The sequence below is a fragment of the Phalacrocorax carbo genome, chromosome 2 (assembly GCF_963921805.1).
Source record: "Phalacrocorax carbo chromosome 2, bPhaCar2.1, whole genome shotgun sequence".
Lineage (NCBI taxonomy): Eukaryota > Metazoa > Chordata > Aves > Suliformes > Phalacrocoracidae > Phalacrocorax > Phalacrocorax carbo.
The window spans coordinates 142118437-142136819 of NC_087514.1; the positions used below are offsets into that span (position 1 = coordinate 142118437).

General features: G+C 41.2%; 2 protein-coding genes and 1 long non-coding RNA gene across 7 annotated transcripts in view; 1 reads left to right on the forward strand and 2 right to left on the reverse strand.

Annotated features, from left to right (window-relative positions):
- Positions 1-972: 972 nt before the first annotated feature.
- GATAD1 (GATA zinc finger domain containing 1) lies at positions 973-4676 on the reverse strand. Of its 2 annotated transcripts, XM_064444642.1 has the most exons (5): positions 4355-4670; positions 4121-4246; positions 3451-3510; positions 2023-2206; positions 973-1264 (listed from the first exon to the last, which is right to left on the reverse strand). In XM_064444642.1, exons 1-5 carry the CDS (start codon positions 4544-4546, stop codon positions 1074-1076), a joined length of 753 nt encoding a protein of 250 aa, XP_064300712.1. In that variant the 5' UTR covers positions 4547-4670; the 3' UTR covers positions 973-1073. The 2 variants fall into 2 exon arrangements, with proteins under 2 accessions (XP_064300712.1, XP_064300711.1); XM_064444641.1 differs by having other exon boundaries at positions 4121-4676.
- Positions 4204-15715, forward strand: LOC135312093 (uncharacterized). 2 transcript variants are annotated; one of them, XR_010371745.1, is made up of 3 exons: positions 4204-4270; positions 5128-6242; positions 15587-15715. It is a non-coding gene; the product is annotated as an uncharacterized LOC135312093 (long non-coding RNA). The 2 variants fall into 2 exon arrangements; XR_010371744.1 differs by having other exon boundaries at positions 4208-4270; positions 4916-6242.
- The window catches only part of ANKIB1 (ankyrin repeat and IBR domain containing 1), a 95500-nt gene continuing 89797 nt past the window's right edge, over positions 12681-18383 (reverse strand). For 2 of the 3 annotated variants that reach the window (XM_064444635.1, XM_064444634.1), the window contains exons 19-20: positions 16220-16353; positions 12681-15876 (exon numbers count right to left, since the gene is read on the reverse strand). In XM_064444635.1, the coding sequence (XP_064300705.1) occupies positions 15124-15876; positions 16220-16353 (887 nt within the window). In that variant the 3' untranslated portion in view covers positions 12681-15123. The remainder of the gene's footprint in view (positions 15877-16219; positions 16354-18383) is intronic. The other variant, XM_064444636.1, reaches the window with a different exon arrangement.

An 18383-nucleotide genomic window follows, 5' to 3' on the forward strand; every position in this document is an offset into this window, starting at 1 on the left:
ACATCTCACAGTGTTTGGAGCTGACTGGCCTGTAAAATGTTTAGTGCGGAAAACTTCAACACTGCTATTTCAGTATGTGGCATTTCTCCCGTTCTGCTATTTAAATATTTTCATTGGTATACTGAGACTGTCAATATATTAAAATTAGTCTTTAATTCCCATAGCAAATGCTTTTTTTAAACTTGAATTGCTTGAGTATTTTTTCTTACCATCATTAATTGCAAAAACTTAAAAAAACAATTTAAAATAAATTTTAAGAGACTAAGCTAAAGCACACACAAATAGTATCGACGTGAAACTCAAATCATACGTCAGTATTGGCTTGCTCAGGAAATGAAGATACACTTCTGGCTTGAGGATGCCAGGATGGCAAAGACGAAGAATACTGATTTTTAGATCTGCATCCAGCTTTCCCATAAATTTATCCCCTTATATCAGCAAAGTTTAGCAAGAAGCTACATACAGAGGCCCACGTTTTAGATTTGGCTGAACAAAATTCCCTTAGCAGGTGACTGTTAACTAGAGTACCGCCTTGCGAATGACAGGTTTTAGTCTGAAGAAGAGAAATCCAAGTAGGTCACTCCTCTTCAGTGTAACAGAAAATTGTTAACTGCATCACTGACCAAGTTGAGTGTTTATTTGAAGCTAGTCTGAAAGAATTTAAGAAGTGAACAAAAACTTGCCATCACAGTTAACTAAATTAAACAAGTATATAAAGTGTTGGATGATCAAGAGTTTGTCTTTTAACTCCTTTCCTGGAAAATAAGTTAGAAAATAAGAACACTAAAGGCAACTTTTCAGAAGTCAATTATTTGCTCACCAAAGTCAAAGATGACATGAAACTTCTGGTTTTGTCCCAAAATGAGCAATTATGTCTGAAGAACTGAGCACAGAAATGATGCTTCAAATGGAAAGAAAACTTCCCTTTAAAGATCTGATATAATTTAAAATAAATAAATACCGTAATCCATAAAGTAAAATGAGCATTTTATGACTTTTAAAACTCCTTGTATGGGGTTCACAGACCTGAGAATACTCCCAAAATAACTTGTCCAAAGTATTCCTTTAAAAAACTATAAATTATTGGTAACTGTTTCTTTAATGGAGATTGCAGGAGTAGGTCCCACATGAGTCCATATATAGCCCTTCTCTGGTCTTGTAGGAACAGTAGGGAAGGGAGACGATCGAGATTTGAAATATTCCGAAGGTGCATGACAAACAAATTCTAAATATTCCATTTTCCTTGGGAGATCTTCTTCTGGTCCTAGGGAAAAAAAAAATATCTTTAAAGACAAAATTCAAAGGCGTAAAATTGGAGTATGCAGGACTTAAAATACACAACAACGCAAACATCCCGTCGAGCATGTGCCTGTTCAATCAATGACCTTCCTGGCAAAGCAGCCTCAAATTCTAGGCAAGAAGCCTCTACCTTTATTTTTGCTGGGCTGATGTTTTTGTTTTTGGTTTCCCCCCCCCATTTGAAGCATTCAGTTATTTGAGTGAAGTACTTTAGTTAATGTATTTTAAATAGTACCTATTTGTGGCCTGCCTGTCAAAAGGACTTTCCTGAATTATTAATAATTTTATAATCAGTAGCAGAACCCTCTCTATGCCAGTGCTTGCACAGTGTGTATTTTAAGTACCCAAGATGAAGATCAGCTAATTCAGTTCACTTTAAAAGAAACAGCTTGGACTGGTATAGTGGGTTTATATTGTAATAACTTTGATTCTATCTATGGAGTAATAATTAGGCCTTTAAAGTTCCGAGCCTATAATTGTGCCCGTGAGCACAAATACTCAGATAATCACACTCACTGCCATACTGCTAATCATATTGCATTCATAAGATAAATAAAAAAGGTTATTGAAGTAAATGAGATGCTTACAGGATTATGGTCTAAAACACGGAAATTGCATAAGTAATCTTGACTAGCTAAAAGGTTCATTTAAAAAAAAAATACAACTCTGCATTAGTCTAGGCACATTTAAGTAGTTGTATAAAATGAAGGCTTAAGAGTTTACCTATGATATAGGATGCTGGGTCAAAACAATCTTTGGGGCTGGCTTGCGTAGGTATGAGCCAGGTTAGTGCAGCACTCTTTTCACAGTATTGGTCCTGAATAAACCCACGTATCTGAGCATAGTATGTTTTCCCATCCTGCTCATCAACCACTGAAACAACATCTCCAATTTGGTAGTATACACCCTAGAAGACATAAAAACAGTAATGTAATCAGAAGCTTCACTTCGTGATTCTGATTCCTACCCTTAAGCATCAGTATCTTATATTACCTCCAATTACCCCAGTCTCAAAAGACAGCCTTAATTCAGCCACATGCGAAGGAACGGTGGCGTAAGATAAGAGTGCTGCCCCACCTAAGCAGCCAGCAGCACTGCTTGTGCACCATCACCAACGCCTAGGAACCTGAGGCAGTGCCTCCGGTCTGCAGAGCAGACGGTTTCATTCTGCCAGCAAGAGCGTGCAACACCACCTTCCAGTAAAAGCAACTGTACTTATTTTCCTACGTAAGCAGGGAAAGCAGCTTTCTGCATACGAAAAAGTTCACTCGTTTGAATGCAAAGGAGTCCCAAAACAGAGACCCACCTCCTGCCACCTTCCATCGTGCTCTGTAACATGTGAGGCTGCGCCACAAAGGCAACTCACTTGTGTTATAACAGCATCGCACAGCACAATGCGGTGCCTGCACTACCAATACCAGAGTTTGCCAAGCGTCATCCAGGAGAGTTTTGGTTTCAAAACAGATTTAAAAGACCTCAAAAACTCCAAACAATCCCCTCCTCAACAACACAGTGAAGTATCAAAACAGAAACATTTTGCGTAAAGGGAACAGGTTAAATAAAATTTTGGACATAATTCTTGGGGGTTTCTGAAAAAAAAACAACCAACCCAACCCAAAACAAACAAACAAACCAACCCCACCAAAAACACTCAAGGAAAGACATCAATTCTCTTCTGAACTAGCCAAGAGCAAATAGAGATTCATCCGGGACAGGAGACATGAAGCATCAGATCTCTGGAGAGCACACAGAAGCTCAGTCTTCCGCTTCTCCCCTGGCTATGCAGTCTCCCGGTGGCTACCCTGACCTTTTCTCTGGAGGAAAAGACATTTCAAATCGTTTGTCTGTACTACCAGGAAACAAAAGCAAATTTCAGAACTTCAGAACACTAACACCTTGGCACGCTGGTAAAAAACTGCTCTCGAGCATGAATGTGCAAAGGCTGGCTTCCGCTTTCATTGCGATAGCAAACTACCTTGCAGGACTTAACGGCAACGACATGAGGCAGAGCAAAATCCTACACAACTAATAGGCAAGGAAGAACAGTTTCTGTGAATACATCCCTAGTGCTTTCACTGCCTGTGGCAATTTTTGAGATTGGAAATAGAAACAGCAAGATGCTTTTTGCAAACAAACTTGCATAAACCATACCTTATAAAAGATTGATTCGGCTGTAATTATAGTGGATACAGACTCAGGAGCCTTGATGGGCTGAGAAAAGAACACAGAAATGGAAAGTCAAAAGTGTTAGAACAAACCAGCCACATAACATAATTCCAGATTGTGTTTTTTTTCCCTTTTAGAAAACATAGTGAGATATTAGCTTCTTAGAAAATTAGTAAACACAAGAAATAGGGTGCAAACATTTCAAACATTTGTACTTTAAAAGATAAAGTTAACGTTTTCATTCTCGGGATTGTAAGCGGAGAAGCGAGTGCCACGTTCACATCGCTGGTTTCTATTTACACAAACTCCTTCCCTCCGGAGCCCAGCCTGAGGGGCTGGACGCTGTGGGGACGGGTCAGTCCCGCGGGCGCGCGTGCCCCTACTACAGACGGACAAACCGGCTCCAACAGCGGTTACAGCCCAGCTTTCGGTCCCGTTTCGCGGCAGGAGCCGCAGGCCTCGGCGCTGGGGCCCCAGGCACCGGCCAGGGGAAGCCGGCGGGGCCGGGGCCCGCCCGCCGCGGGGAGGCCCTCCTTCAGGGGACGAGACAGCGCCCCCGCCCCGCCCCGCCCCAGCAGCGGGCGGCCCCAGCCGGCGGGGCCCCGCGGCCCGCCACTCCTCTACACCAGCCCCGCAAAGCCACGCACCACCTTACGTTTTTTAACTTAAAGATGTGCCTCCTCCCCTTGCCCTTCGTGGAAACCTTCTTCTCCGCGGCGGGCGCCGACTTGTACTTGGTGTTCCTCAGCCGCGCAGACCGCCGGTGGATCTCCTGCTTGCTCTGGGCGGGGGGGGAAATCACCGAGTAAATACACGGAACGGCGGGAGGGGTGGGGGCGAGGCGGCGGGGCCGAGCCCCGCGCTCCGCGCTCGGCCCCGGAGCGCTCACCTGCTTCCCGCCGCCGCCGCCGCCGTTGCTGTGCTGGGCGGCGGCCGAGGTGGTGGCGAAGGCGGCGGGCCCGGGCGGGGCGGAGCGGGCCGTGCAGTTGTTACACAGGATCTCGCCCTGGCCGCCCTTCTTCCACATGGAGGAGGACGTGCTGCGGCACACGCTGCAGGTGGGCTTCAGCCCCAGCGGCATCCTGCGGCCGGCGGCGGGGCCGCGGCCCCCGGCAGCCAGACGGGGTGCGGGGGAGCGCGGCGCCCGCAGCGGCCCCGGCGCCGGCCCCTTCCCGCCGGCGGCGGATGTCGCTGCGGCGCGGCGCGGCGGGAGGAGCGGGGCGGGCGGCCGGCCCTGCCCTCTGCTGGCTGCGGGGCCGCCCGCCGCCGGGGGCCGCTCGCCGCCCGCCTCGCCTCGCCTCGCCTCGCCTCGCCTCGGCTCAGCGGCCGCCGTGCCCGGCCCCGCGGGGCACCGCCTCCCGGTGGCGGGGCTGGGGCCTCGGCCTGCCGGGGAGGGCCTGGGGGCAGAGCGGGGCTCCGCGGGTCCGTGTCCTAAGGCTGTTTCCCTCAGAAATGGCAGGCGGCGAGTGTTTGCTCTCGGTCCCCGAAGAGAAAGAGTCCCTGCCCCAAGCAGGGCACGTCTCTTGCCTCAGCAAAAACCGCGACAGAGAGCTCGGTGCCCTTACCGTCCCGGCCAGAGCCAGCGGCAGTCAGGGGGGAGACCCGGCTGGTGCAGCAAAGCCCAGAGGCTGCCTCTGGTACCTGCCCGCATCCCGTTTGCAGGGGACGCTGGACTCCATCATCCGAAGATGTACAGCTGTCATCCCTCCAGCTCACCAGAAAATGAGAGGACAGGAGATGGACTCACATAGTCGTTCTGATTCAGGAGAATAGTGACTGTGAACCTTACCCTCAACGTACGCCAGCTTTGGTCTTCTTTAAGCCAACAGCCCCTTTTGCATGGACCCTCGGTCATGTATCAAATAATTTAAAAGGCTAGGGAGTGAACGCAAGTCTTTGTGAAGCTTTGCCAGCTAAATGTGGATCTAACAGTGGTTCCTCACCCTGATGCAACGTCCCCAAGCCATCCCTTATAGATGTTAAGAAAGAAATGCCTGCTCACATATGCAGGTTTACAGCCTCTTAGTTTCCATACTTGGTTGTGATCCTTCATCCTTCGTTTTTATTTAAACCTTTGGTGCTAATTAAGTTCGTTTCTTTTTGTCTTGTTCTCAGTGGACACAACGAACAGATCGTTTTCTTCTTTAATAAGGTTTTTTACATAGAGAAAAATGATCCTGCTAAAATGAAATTATTAATTTATGTAAAATAGAGGCTATTTCATTCACTGGTACTATGGTAACAATTGCAAAATTACTAGATGTAATTTGCAGGGATCTGTTTACAGATGCCCCACTTGCATGCAGCGTGCGGGTGGCTGGAGGGTGCAGTTCCTGGTTGTTACTGTCCCTGTGGCTTGCCTGGGCTGGTACTGACTTGTGGGCAGCTGTGCTTAACCTCTTGCACTCTTCTCTTTCACACCAGCTTTGACTTTCTTGTCTCAGGTGCCAAATTTATTTCTGCATTTTGACTTAAATCCTGTTTTACCTTCATCGTCTTTCAAACTGTTCATAGTTCTTGGGTTGTTATTTTTTAAATTCTGCTTCTTTAATCCATCCCTCTCTAGTTTTATGTGGTTATCTGGCAAATCAGTGATCTCTCAGAGACCTTTAAACTCTTCCCACTACTTTTCTTGCAGCTTCTGCCTGCTTTACTTCCCAACCACCCTCAGAAGTTCTCCACTGCTGGGGCCCCCTCAGCGCTGTCACCTTGGCATAGCATCACTGGTCTGCAGAGAAATGGCATGGAAATGAGTGACGGTGTCCATTTCTGGCCAGGTAAGCACCTAATACTTGGTAAAGGTTTCTGATAAGATACAGTATTAATGGATAACAAGCATATTTGGAAATGGTTGGGTTTTTTCAACTCCAGTTTTACCATAGCCTTTTTATCATCTTCCCCACTCCCAGCTTCTTCCCCTTTGGTCTTTCCAAAACAATGCTGTGGAGTCTTTTCCTCTTCTGCCACAAATGTAGTATGCATCTGTTTTACATATATCTGTGTATTCTAATTAAATATGCTAGTGTATATTGTTCTGATAACTTATCCACTGTGATTTTTTTCTTCTGCTTTTAAATAATAACTTGAATACAAAAACTTCTCAAGCTTTATGAAACCTAATTTGAGGTGATAATTTAAGCTAATTCAGTGGGTTTTAGCCAACCGTATTTATGTAATGTTGCCAGAAAAGTGTTTTAATTGAGTATTTCTTGACAAAGTGCATCTTCAGTAATGACTAATGTTTCACTAGAGCCTTGGTAAATGACACCTTGGGATTACTGTGTGCTTAGTATGATTATTCTGTTGGCCTTGTGAAAGGCCATTACAGTTACCATGATGAAGAGGCAGGGGTTGCTGTCAGTGCTGTTTGATCACCCCCTACCTAGCCTGAAAGATAACAAAAAGAGCAGTGGTTAGGGTATTTTGTCAAAAATTGAAAACAGCACATCTTTTAGTTTAGTTATGCCTGATAAAATTAGCATGGGTTAACTTTTTTTGTTACTTGATATTAACTCTTGACATAGGCAATAGCTGAAATATTCTGATTTGAGAGTTCCTGAATAGCCGGTAGTTATGGGTAGCAGGGGATGGGGGCTCAGGACTTCTTAAAAGTACCTGTCTCTAGGTTCCTCTCTAGAGGATCTCTGGTTTGACAATGCTGATCCTAAATTTTGAGCATCCTCTATAGTTTCCTGAATCTCCTCAGTAGAACTAGACTGTCTTTGAAGCTGATGGGGGTTGAAAGGCAACTGCTAGACCATGGTGTGATTGGAATTGGAAATGCCTGATTTAGCTGAGGGATTTTGCATGATGTAAGCTCAGCTAAAGCTGGGGAGTAAATCTATTTCTTCCAATTAATGTGTATTTAATTTTATTTTTGCCCCAATAAAAGAAAGTGGCGCTCTTCGCTAAGCTCTTTGGAGTCATCAGAACACATCCCTGCTCTGAGGCACTTCAGATGTAAATATACAGGACAGAGAAGTGGAGAAAAAACGTTGGCTTTACCTGGGGAGGAGGAGCGTGAATGTTAGTGGCACACTGTCAGTGCAGAATCTTTTCTTCCTGGGAGCTTTCGGGGAGGATGTTGGTTATTTATTGGAAGTGATGCACGTCCATAGACTCTGTGCATCTCCTGCTTAAGTAGTTGAATTGTTCTGCAGTGGATTTAACTGCATTGCTTCCTCTTAGCTTTCTACTGCTATCCTATAGTCTGCTGGCTCACATTGGACGAATCTTTTATTCTGATTTTCTGTGTCACTGTTCCACAGTCAGCTGCAGAGGATGCACCTGGAGTGCTTCTCCAGAAAGAGCTGCGTTGTAAATGCATGCAGTTTGGTATGGATCTGACTGACCGGTGCACTTTGCATTCCACATGGTCCTGTACTATGGTTCTGTACTTATTAGATCTTTTGTGAGAAAAGCCGGTTTTATTCTCTTAATTCCCATAGCTAAAAATGATGCTATTCTTGAAATGTATCGCACAATTATTACTTGCATAAGTAGCATGCTTCTGTCTTTGTAAAGTCTAGGTCCTAATTACTCATTTCAGTGTGTGGTAGAGCCAAGAACTAACCCCAGATTTTGTGAGGTTTTTGGCCCAATGGTATGTGGCTAGGGCAAGCAATGGCAGAGGTAACATACCATGACCACAAGTACTTTGTTCTTTTAAAGCATACTAAAAGCTGTCTCGCTAACTACTTCATTTGTACTCTAAAACGCTCCTGTGCTACAAGAACAGCAAAAATATACCTTGTAACAAAAGTTAGTATTTCTGCACTTGCCATGTCTTGTCAGTTCAGACTCTCAGAACTTATTTTTGTAACAGTTGCAGTTATTCACTTCTTGCAAATGGGGATCCCGTAGTACAAGCTTTCTGCTTAACAGGTTACCTTTACAGGTTACTGTTTCTGCTTCATATGAGACAGTTCTTAAGGATATAATCCTTGGAGCAGTTTTAACATGCCTTTGAACAGAATTTGAATTAGTGGTCCCAGCTAAACTGCATACTACTAAAAACACTTGAGGCTTGGTTTTTAGCCTTTATGATGCTGATGTAATGTGATGCTCCTTGGGTACAATGTCACTTGTGATTTTGGGATTATCTCTTTTTGCACTAGTGACAAAAGTAGGTACTGCTGTTAACTGTGACTAAGCAAGTTAATTTTCTTTATGTATGTTTTTTGTTATAGAATATTTTCATGTCTCTGTTATAAGCTGGTTGCCCAGAGAGGTGGTGGAATCACCATCCTTGGAGGTAGTCAAAAGATGTGGCACTTTGGGACATGGTTTAGGAGACATGGTAGCATTGGGTTGATGGTTGAACGTGATGATCCTAGAGGTCTCTTCCAACCTTAATGATTCTATGATTCTATGTAAGTCAACACTGATTCCTAAAGGCACACGTGCACATTCCCACTATGCATATAAATTAACTTGTTAATCACATAGACTTTCTCTTTATTTAATAGTAAAAATATATAAAGGAGATCTACCAGTAGTGTAGGATTTCATACTAAGTGCAAACTAACCTCAGTTATTTACCATTGCCAGTTTATTACGGTTTTATACTTAGAATTCAAAAACATGACAGAATTTTGTCCTTTGCAGTCAGGTTGCACTGAACAGGTTACTTGGGATTGTCATTGTAGTATTTTTAATGAACATTTCCTCTGGGGTAGGCAGCTCCCCACCCCCCTGCTCCTCATGCAGCCTTAGCTGCATTTTTTAAAGCGGTGCTCAAGTCCTTTAGTGGCTGCAGTTCTGTATATTGCATGGGGAGTCCCGGTTTCTGAGGCACTGTGTAGTACCTCTAACTGAAGTTAGAGCCTTTCCAGACTCCTGAAAGGTGGCAGGCTCATGGTATAATTTTAATATATTATAATTTTGTGACTTTTTGTCTCTTCATATACCAGTCAAAGGACCTGCTGTAGTAGGCAATAAACTGAGCCCGAGTTTTATTCGTTGTCTCCAGTGGGACTTCACTGTAGTACCTGCAATGTTCCTGGTTAGATCTTAGCACCTGTGGCTTTTGGCATTCTTTGTGACATCCTGCAATGGCAAGTATACTTGTATGTAAGACAATGGTGATTATACCTCATTTCCAATGAAACTTCGCAGCACGTTTTCTGTTAATGGGATTCTGCAACCAGTTCATACTTGCCTAGGCTATTTTTCAATGGTTTAGTCTGGGATTTTTTCTTACAGTCCCTGTTTTATTCCTTGTCTGGCTCCGTCAGTGAACTCCAACTGAACTTTTTTATTACAGTGGAATGTAGAACTACACTCATCCTTACTTGAGTTCACCGAAGTTTGTTCAAGGATGAAACTGGACTGCTGTGCTGTGTTGATATAGCAGAAGCCCTGTACTCAAGCAGAACTTAGAAGGGCTGACAGGCCTGAAAATAGCAGTGTAATAGGAAATTATAAAAGGACATATTTTCTTTACATAACAAATCGCTATTATGTTTCAGTGTAAAGATTTCCAATATGAGTCTACAGGGCAGTATAAAATAATTTATAAAAAATATTTTGTCCTTTAGTTTTTTAACAGTAGCTACACTTAGGTTATGTCCTATTGGAACAATAGTCTGTAGTATAGTATTTTGATAGTCTATGCAAAGTGCATCTCTGGTGTTATCTCACCCACTTATCTAGTTTAAATCTCTAACACTATTTTGTGTTAGTGCAAAAATCCATCAAGACTGGCTGTGTATTGAGGGGAAGTTACTTCATCTAAATATCTGAAGTATCTCCTTGTATAATGAATAAACATTATAAACACCATAAAGGTCTACATACTAATGTTTCTTTCTGTGCCATGTATATCGTGCTCACTTTGTATGAGTAAATGTGGTTTTTACTTAGACCATTAGAGTCTACCAATTTCTTCTGCCTTCCAGGCCAGAAGTGATCTCAAATCACCGAGGATGGTGTCGGATGGCTAAATCATAGCCAAGCAGAGTTTGGACTGCTATGCTCAATAACACTGTCTGTATATGCTCCAAAAAAACAGAGCTGGAATTAAGTGAGTGCCTGCTGCTGAATTATACATAAAGACGTCATGGTCAGAACGAGGGCCTCAAACTCCAGATGCCTGATCAGAAAATAAAGATGACCAATTTCAAAATAAGATTATTTTTTTTTTTAAAAAGCAGAATGTAAAGGTTTCTGCTGTAACATGTATAAATTCTAGTATTTTTTGCAATTGCATTAGTGAATCTTGCTGGCTAATTCACATGACATTGCTGTTTGTTTGCATCCCTAAAGGTGATGAAGTTGGCTACATGGACTGCCATGCTAAAAAATGTGGACAGCAAGACTGACTGTGGCATTTGCAGAGTAAAAATGCGACTGTCTGAGTAAGACCTTTTTTCAAACAGATTAAATAAAATTGATCTGATAATTAGAGCAGAAGGTGCAGTGGCCAAAACAGAACTGATGAATAATTTGAATAGTTATGTTCACTGTTGCTCATAGAAAAAGACCTGGGTTCATAAGCTGATAAATACTCCTTAAAACCACTTATGTAAAGGTAAATCATTCTTACGTAGGGAACAATTCTTATGTAAAAACCCCAGGACAAGATCCCCGGTCTTTCTTCCAGTATCTTGTGGTGGATATGACACTTATACTTGGATGGAAATAGTGCTATAATCTGAATCCTGAAGATTATATATTTGCAGTACTGAACATCGATTTGGATTTATTAAATATTTTCTTGCTTATATTCCATTTATCTGGATATTCATGCAAATGACCTAAAAAGAAAAAATATATGCAAAACACCTTCTCAAGTTTGTACTTCACTGCAGAAAGGATTTCTGTAAAGATAAAGACCTGCATACTTTTAAAATAACACCATCCTGTTAACGGTTAGCTTTAACTTTTTGTTGGTGAGATGTAACCTTAAGTATCTATGAAGAGTTGAGGAAAGAAAGGCTTTGCATTTAAGTTAGGAAACATTTTTCTCTACTCCATTACACTCAGTAATTTTTTACGAACTACTTAAATTGTTTTATGTGGTTATATATTTGGAGAAGAGTATAAATTCTATACTTGCCTATTTTTGAAGTGGAATGAAAGCATATAATTGCAGAATGTCAAGCCTTCATTCATTTCTTTGCCCTCGTCCAAAGACTGACAGCAAGCCCAGCTTTATGCAATATTTACTGGGGATGCACTCGTCCTTTTGATGCACATCTTGTGCTTCAGTTAAAAGGATGAGATGGTAAAAGTGATGCTCATTTTTGCATCATCAGTAGCTTCTCTACATCTTTCAAGTTTCCATATCTGGCTGAACTACAGAAGAGTAATAAGGACAATAATCAGAATATTGTCTAACTCTGAGTAGATTGTCTAGACAATTTTTAGTAAAGATTGTTTGGCTTCCATTCTTACCAGCCTCCGTGAGCATTACAGTGGGATGCCTTGTGTGTGCTGGGAGAGGGGAAGAAGAGGAGGAGAAAGTAATAGTGCAACTGATAAACAGATCTCTGAAACTGGGCCGTGGGGGTGTCTGATTTTGAAGCATACTGTGATTTTAAACATTTCAGAAAGTGTGTTTTAAATTTTAATACTTATTAGTATGTTCTAGCTGCCATAAAACCAAAGATCTCTTGTGATACTCACGATCTTAGTAAAACTCAGTACTTGCTAATTGCAGCATATGCAGTGACACCACAGCAGCAGCTGATGGAAAGTGCCTTGCAGTGACTAATCCAACTTTGTACATTAAATTTTAGAAGCTCTCCAGCATCTTGGCATGCTTCTTAGAGGAAGCTGATTAAATTACTGTAACAATGAACAGAACAGTTTAGTGCATGTTAACGTAACAGAGGCAGCCTGGAATTTCCCAGGAACAACGGAGACTAGATATTAAGTGACGCTTAACTAACACTTATTAAGAGGATCTTCCTCAAAAATCAGTCCCCCCCATTCTCTTTAGCACCACTGTTTGAAATGACAAGGCATTACTCGTTACACAGAACAAGTGCACAATATGGCGGCAGCAATTACGACAAAATCGTCTATTTTAGATTTTGTTTTCAAAGCTTAATGAATATAGGTACCTTATATTTACAGATCAAAACATTCAACCTGCTATAAGGTCCCCAGCTAATCTGGTACAGGATTGAACATATCCTAAAAACGTCTGCCATCAGTGCTAAGCATCTGCTACTGTAAGTCTAAGATGTAACGAGACAGAACAGAATTAGTTTTAAGTAATAAATGTTTAATCAAAGAATTTTACATATTATTAACAGCATTCATTTGGCCAAACATCTACATGGTTGTAGTATCCTACTTGTATATAAAGTGGGAATGTATCAAGTATAGACTATGAAAGTGCAAATAACAATTCAAGGTTAGAGTATTTTTTTTACATTATAAAATTAACAGGTTTACAAAATAGTCTTGCCAAACTTTATTTTTGAATTGTAAAGTCAATGACTATGGTGTTAAAATAAGTACCAAGAAAATACAAATTTAATAGGCTAATTTCATGCTCATAAGAGTAACACGGAAACAATGGATATACTGCACAACCTAACCGAATTACAAAAAACCAGAACCCACAAACTTCACTATCTTCACAGAGAGCACTCTTACATATCTTACTGTAACTTTGCAAGACATCTCAATGCAATACACAATCTTCTTGTGAGAATCCTTCTATTCAGAAATTACAATTCAAGGAAGCTATGTGAGTTGAACAACTTTCAGACCAATTCATGATGATGTTTCATGAAGAACTGTTCTGGCTGAAGGATTTTATACCACAGAACAATTTAAAATAGGTATTTTTCAAAGATGTCCAAAGGTTCATGATTATGTCAGGGGCAGGGTGGCTAGATGAAAAGCTGGAAAATTATTTAAGACTATTCTATTCCATTTTCTCTAAGGATGCTTGCAAAATGAACTAGGTTTATGGGGTAAGGGTAAAATATTCTTACTTCATTTCTTACTAATCTGAACCTTGTGACTGCAAGGTTCAAAAGCTGGATTTGCATGAATTAGTTACCAAAACACTCACTTGAACTCACAGTAATCAATACATAAACTTTGCTATCATGACACTTGCCTATACACACTCAGTAGTAATAAACTTCTATATCATATCAACAAATCTCTGGTAACGGTTAAGCAAAACTTAAAATGGAGTGTATGTAATTTGCTCGTGTTATGACAAGTTTTGATTATATGTAATTAAAACAGCCATTTCAACAACTTACTCTAGTTGTAATTACATACTGTACCATTGTATCTCACTAACTGTAAATTGATGCTTTTAAGCAAACCTAAAACCAGTATTTTTTTTTCACGGTACAACAACTAGGAAAAGGTTTTTTTCTGGGTTTTAAAATTTTTTTAAATATTTTTTTACACTAAACAGTAATCACACAGCAAATGAATATTGTGCAATTGAACAAATACCTAGCAGTGTTTTGTTTATGCAAAAACACTGACCGAACATTTAGTTATTTACTGTAAAGGCAAGGCCATGGGTGGTTTTATGGAGGTCTTTGCAATTAATAGCATAGTTACTCCAGAACAGACACTGAATTTGAATGACTTGTTTAACTGTGGCAACTATCCAGTTGGGTTAGGCAAAGGCACCGTAACATGTTGAGCAGAATGTGTTATCTGAACTTTAATTGTGGGACTGGCTAATATATGAAAATTCTGTATTCCTATTTTTATAAAATGTTATCATTAAAAGTAATTGCACTATTAGTGCATAGAATGCTTTGTAGAATTATGAAAACAAAGAACTATGATTGCACTTCCATTAAAGTGTCTCTTAAAATACAGCATAGCTGTTGCTAACTCACTGTATTTTAATATTTAAAATAACTGTTTAACAGCAGCATTAGGTTTTATTAACTTAAGATACAGGCTACATTTAATTAAATGCAGTCACCACGGCAACACGTGCCAGTTAAATTTAGAGAAGCAATGCTACCCAGTGGTTTCTTTCACTGCTAAGAATTGTGGGATTAGTTTGATAGAGTAACACTGCATTGTTTTGTTAGGCTACTGCCAGCTAACTATTCACAGTTTGGCACATTTGGACTGTAAATAGACATGAAAAAATCTTTGATTTTAATGGGAAAGAATATCCCCTAAAACTTGTTCCTGGAGCAGTACTAGAGAGAAGCATTAAATACCTCTGTTCATACTGCTAACAAAAATGAAAAATGTGTAAGGAAAAGTTAGGGAAAACAAAACCAAAATGCACATGAATTACTAAGTGTTATTTTGGTGAAAGAATGCGTTCTAAAAGATGGAATAAACTATTTCTTAGGAAAACCAACCAAAATATTCAGTGTAAGCCTTTAATCTGTACTTTCAAGTTAAGGATCATCAACCTAAGGCTAAACAGATGCTGCATTGTATTAGGAATGTGGAATACAACCTACTTATTCCTTTTTCTTGAGAGCAAAAAGGCAAATACTACCTAGTTAAATGCAAAGGATATTCCTTGAAAGGTTCACATTATTATAAAGAACTACAATTCAAGAGAACTCCTAAATATCCGCTGTTACGTCAGTGGTTACAACTGAGCCGTAATTATGTGGATCAAAGCCTCCATAATGCTTCCTCCACATACTGTACCATCTGTCACTGCCATTCAATTACTCCATATTTAGTTTTTATTCATACCAGATGCACATGCTCAATCCATTCACTCGAGGTTTGAGGAGTCTGACTTGAAGTATCTCCTGAAGCATCCAGGGTGCTTGCTACCTCCCTGTTATTATCGCTGCTTTGTGATACTGTTTCACCTGGAATAATGTTTTCTTCAGAGGTGCTTTCCTCTGTTTGGGTTCCTCTGCCTTCGTTTTTGAGTGCATCCTCAAATAGTGCATGCTCTTCCTGAGGCTCCGGCCCTGTGTCTATAAGATTTGGTTGCCCTGCTGACCTATCTTCAGTACTGGGTTGCCGTGAATCCTCATCTGTTTCTGTACTCGTTGAGGGGATCAGAGCAATACTCTGGGGGTTCATGTCATGGAACCAGGCCATAATATTTCCAAGTAGATTTTCATTGGTATTGGGATCTTGACTGCTGGAATCAGCGTCACTAGATGTTGAGTATAATCCACTTCTTGTGTCGCTGCAGGGGTGTGAATGAAGACGATCAGCTGAAAAAGGATCATCGCCTGCACCTAGTCTCATCAGACTGTCACCAAGTTCTAACAGCTCAGAGCTGCTCAAAGCGCCTCTTGGGTTGTCTATACTTATGGGAGCAGAGTCCAATCTTGTAGGCAAAGATGTACCTATGGCTCCTAAAGATGCCTCATTATTTAGAAAGTCTCTAGTTTCTTCGTCTATGGCCAAGCCAGATTCTTGCAATGATAACTGAATAGCTAGCAGGATGTTTGGGTCATCTTCATCCAGAGAACTCAAAGCCTGTGGAAATACATAAGGCTGCTTTCAGAATAAAACTTTCATCTTGTTACATATTTTGGATTAAATGTAATTTGGGCTCAAAAATTCATTCATTATTCCTACATGGCATTTATCAGAATCAATTTTTACTGACATGGTTGACAACAATTTAAAAAGTGACTACTGTTACATTAGTGATTGTTTAGCAATTCTTACCAGCATGAATGTATACTTTGTTGTCCTAGATTCTCCCTTTCTCGTTGAAGAATTAAGAAAATTTGCAGAGAGACAAAATGACACAGAAAAGCAGAGCAAAGGCAGGCAAGCAAAGCAGAGAGAATGGAAAAGAGATTAGGGGAGATACCTGAAGAGAATCCTGGTTTTCAGAGTGACTGACAGGGGTATAGTCATGAAGCGAAGAGCTGTGCAGAATACCCATAGAAGCTGAACTCACCATGGAAGTGCCATGTCTTCTACTACTGCCACCTTCCTGAGTGTCTGTTTGGGCAATTGAAACAAAAACGGTTGAAGAGCCAGTGAGGAAGCCTTCTCCACTATTATTTACTGACAGAATCTCCTCCTTCCTTTTGGATTCCAGCTGTGTAATTTTACTCCTTTATTCACTCTGAATGAAATAATCCAAAACATTCCTTCCATGCCAACCCTTACACTGTGGCAAAACACCAGTCCCGCCGTGACCAGGAGTGGCTGCCTGGTTCATTTGTGCCTTTCTGCTCTTTGAAAGGATGGGGTACGCCATCGGGAGCATAAGCCCTTTGGCAGGAGGGGAAAAGTGCTTCTAAGGCACATACATGATTCATGGAAAGTCCTGAAAAATACTGCACGTGGACACAATATGGGATGCAGTTACAGGTGGATTACAACCAAAGTTTGCCCATTTCTCTGTTCTTTCAAAGACAACAACTCAGCTGTAATGTTAGCATTACATTAATTTTCACCACAACACTGCAGCAAAATTAAGAATAGAGCTGTTGGTGTACATCTCAGCAATCACTGACATTGCTGTTTTGTTAAAACAACCAACAAAACCCAGAAGTAAAATGCTGTTTCCAGAAAAACTGCTCTGTAATAAAAATAAATGTCACTCTCTTGACTTTGGAAAATGGAATTTTCTACTTCAAAACTCAACATGAAATAAGGTGAGACAAACTAATTCTCTCTTGCACGTTTTAACAGTATGCACTGGTCATCACTATGATATCCAAGTGTTCAGTCAAATTCTAGTCCTCAAACTAACAAGATGGTTTTGCATTTTACTTGTAATAGGGAAGGACCAAAGCTCACCAAAATTCTTTTTGCTGTTTCTAAAATGAAGAATGCATTTGTTTATTTCTCCTCAGTAAAGGATTTCTCCTTTTGTTTTTAGACAAGCTATGTTTAGGACTTAAGTTCATGAGACACAAAGGTGAGAGTTTGTGCAGCACGGCTTACAGACCAAGCATGCAACTGGCAGCTCTGAAGGAAGAGCGTCACAGTATGATTTAGATTCGAGCTATTTTTGTACCTTTGCAAAAGGTCCTGGCAGAATGGAGACAGCCAAGTCACAGCAACCTTAAGCGACTGCGCTACCAGCCGTAGCACTGCTTAGTGGAGCAGTATGCTGGAAGTGGTAGCCCATGCCGACTTGTTTCTTGGCTGTCCTTGCCAATACAGGAGCTTCTGAGCAGGGTTTTAGAATACAGCCTTATGACTATCTTTCAGCAGGCCTGTAGCAGGGCAACCGTCTTCTACACTCTCTTTGCACAACTGGTGCTTTTAGTTGGTGTAAAAAAGCCGGTATATAAGTAAGACTGTCATAGGAAGTATGTGCTCTTCAAAATTTCTTCAGAAGAGCAAACCTGCTCTAAATAGCTGAGCAGTCGTTAGTGGGAATATCAGTGCATTTCTCTTTAAAAAGAGGAGCAGCCACAATGAAGTCAGCAACACTTCATAGAATCATCATAGAATCACAGAGTACCAGGTTGGAAGGGACCTGAAGGGTCATCTGGTCCAACCTTTCTTGACAAAACCACCATCTAGACAAGATGGCCCAGCACCCTGTCCAGCCCAATCTTAAAAGAGTTCAGTGTTGGGGAATCCACCACTTCCCTGGGGAGATGACTCCAATGGCTGATTGTTCTAATGAAAAATTTTCCTTGTGTCCAATCGGAATCTCCCCAGGAGTAACTTGTACCTATTATCCCTCATCTTTTCCATGTGACTTTTTGTAAAAAGGGAGTCTCCATCTTCTTTGCTCCTTTGTAGCCACCCTTTAAATACGGGAACATGGTGATAAGGTCTCCCCTAAGCCTTCCTTTCTCAAGGCTCAACAAACCCAGTTCTCTCAGCCTTGAGAAAAGAAGGCTTAGGGGAGAGCACACATAAAAATGCAAAAATAAGACTTTTTGTTGTATCCTGGAAAATACAGCAATGTATTTGAAACTTCTTTAAAGTGCATCCGCAGAAGAATAAAAATCGTGGTCACTACTAGCAATTTCTGAAATAGGAAGAGAGAAAAAACAGCCCCA

Bases quoted from the DNA above. Each gene is read 5' to 3' on its own strand.
- GATAD1 (XM_064444641.1), bottom strand. From the start codon at position 4,546: ATGCCGCTGGGGCTGAAGCCCACCTGCAGCGTGTGCCGCAGCACGTCC. The intron at 3,511-4,120 runs GTAAGGTGGTGC...TTCTTTTCTCAG, and splicing joins ACATCTTTAAGTTAAAAAAC to CCCATCAAGGCTCCTGAGTC. The intron at 1,265-2,022 runs GTAAACTCTTAA...TTTTTTCCCTAG, and splicing joins CCCAGCATCCTATATCATAG to GACCAGAAGAAGATCTCCCA.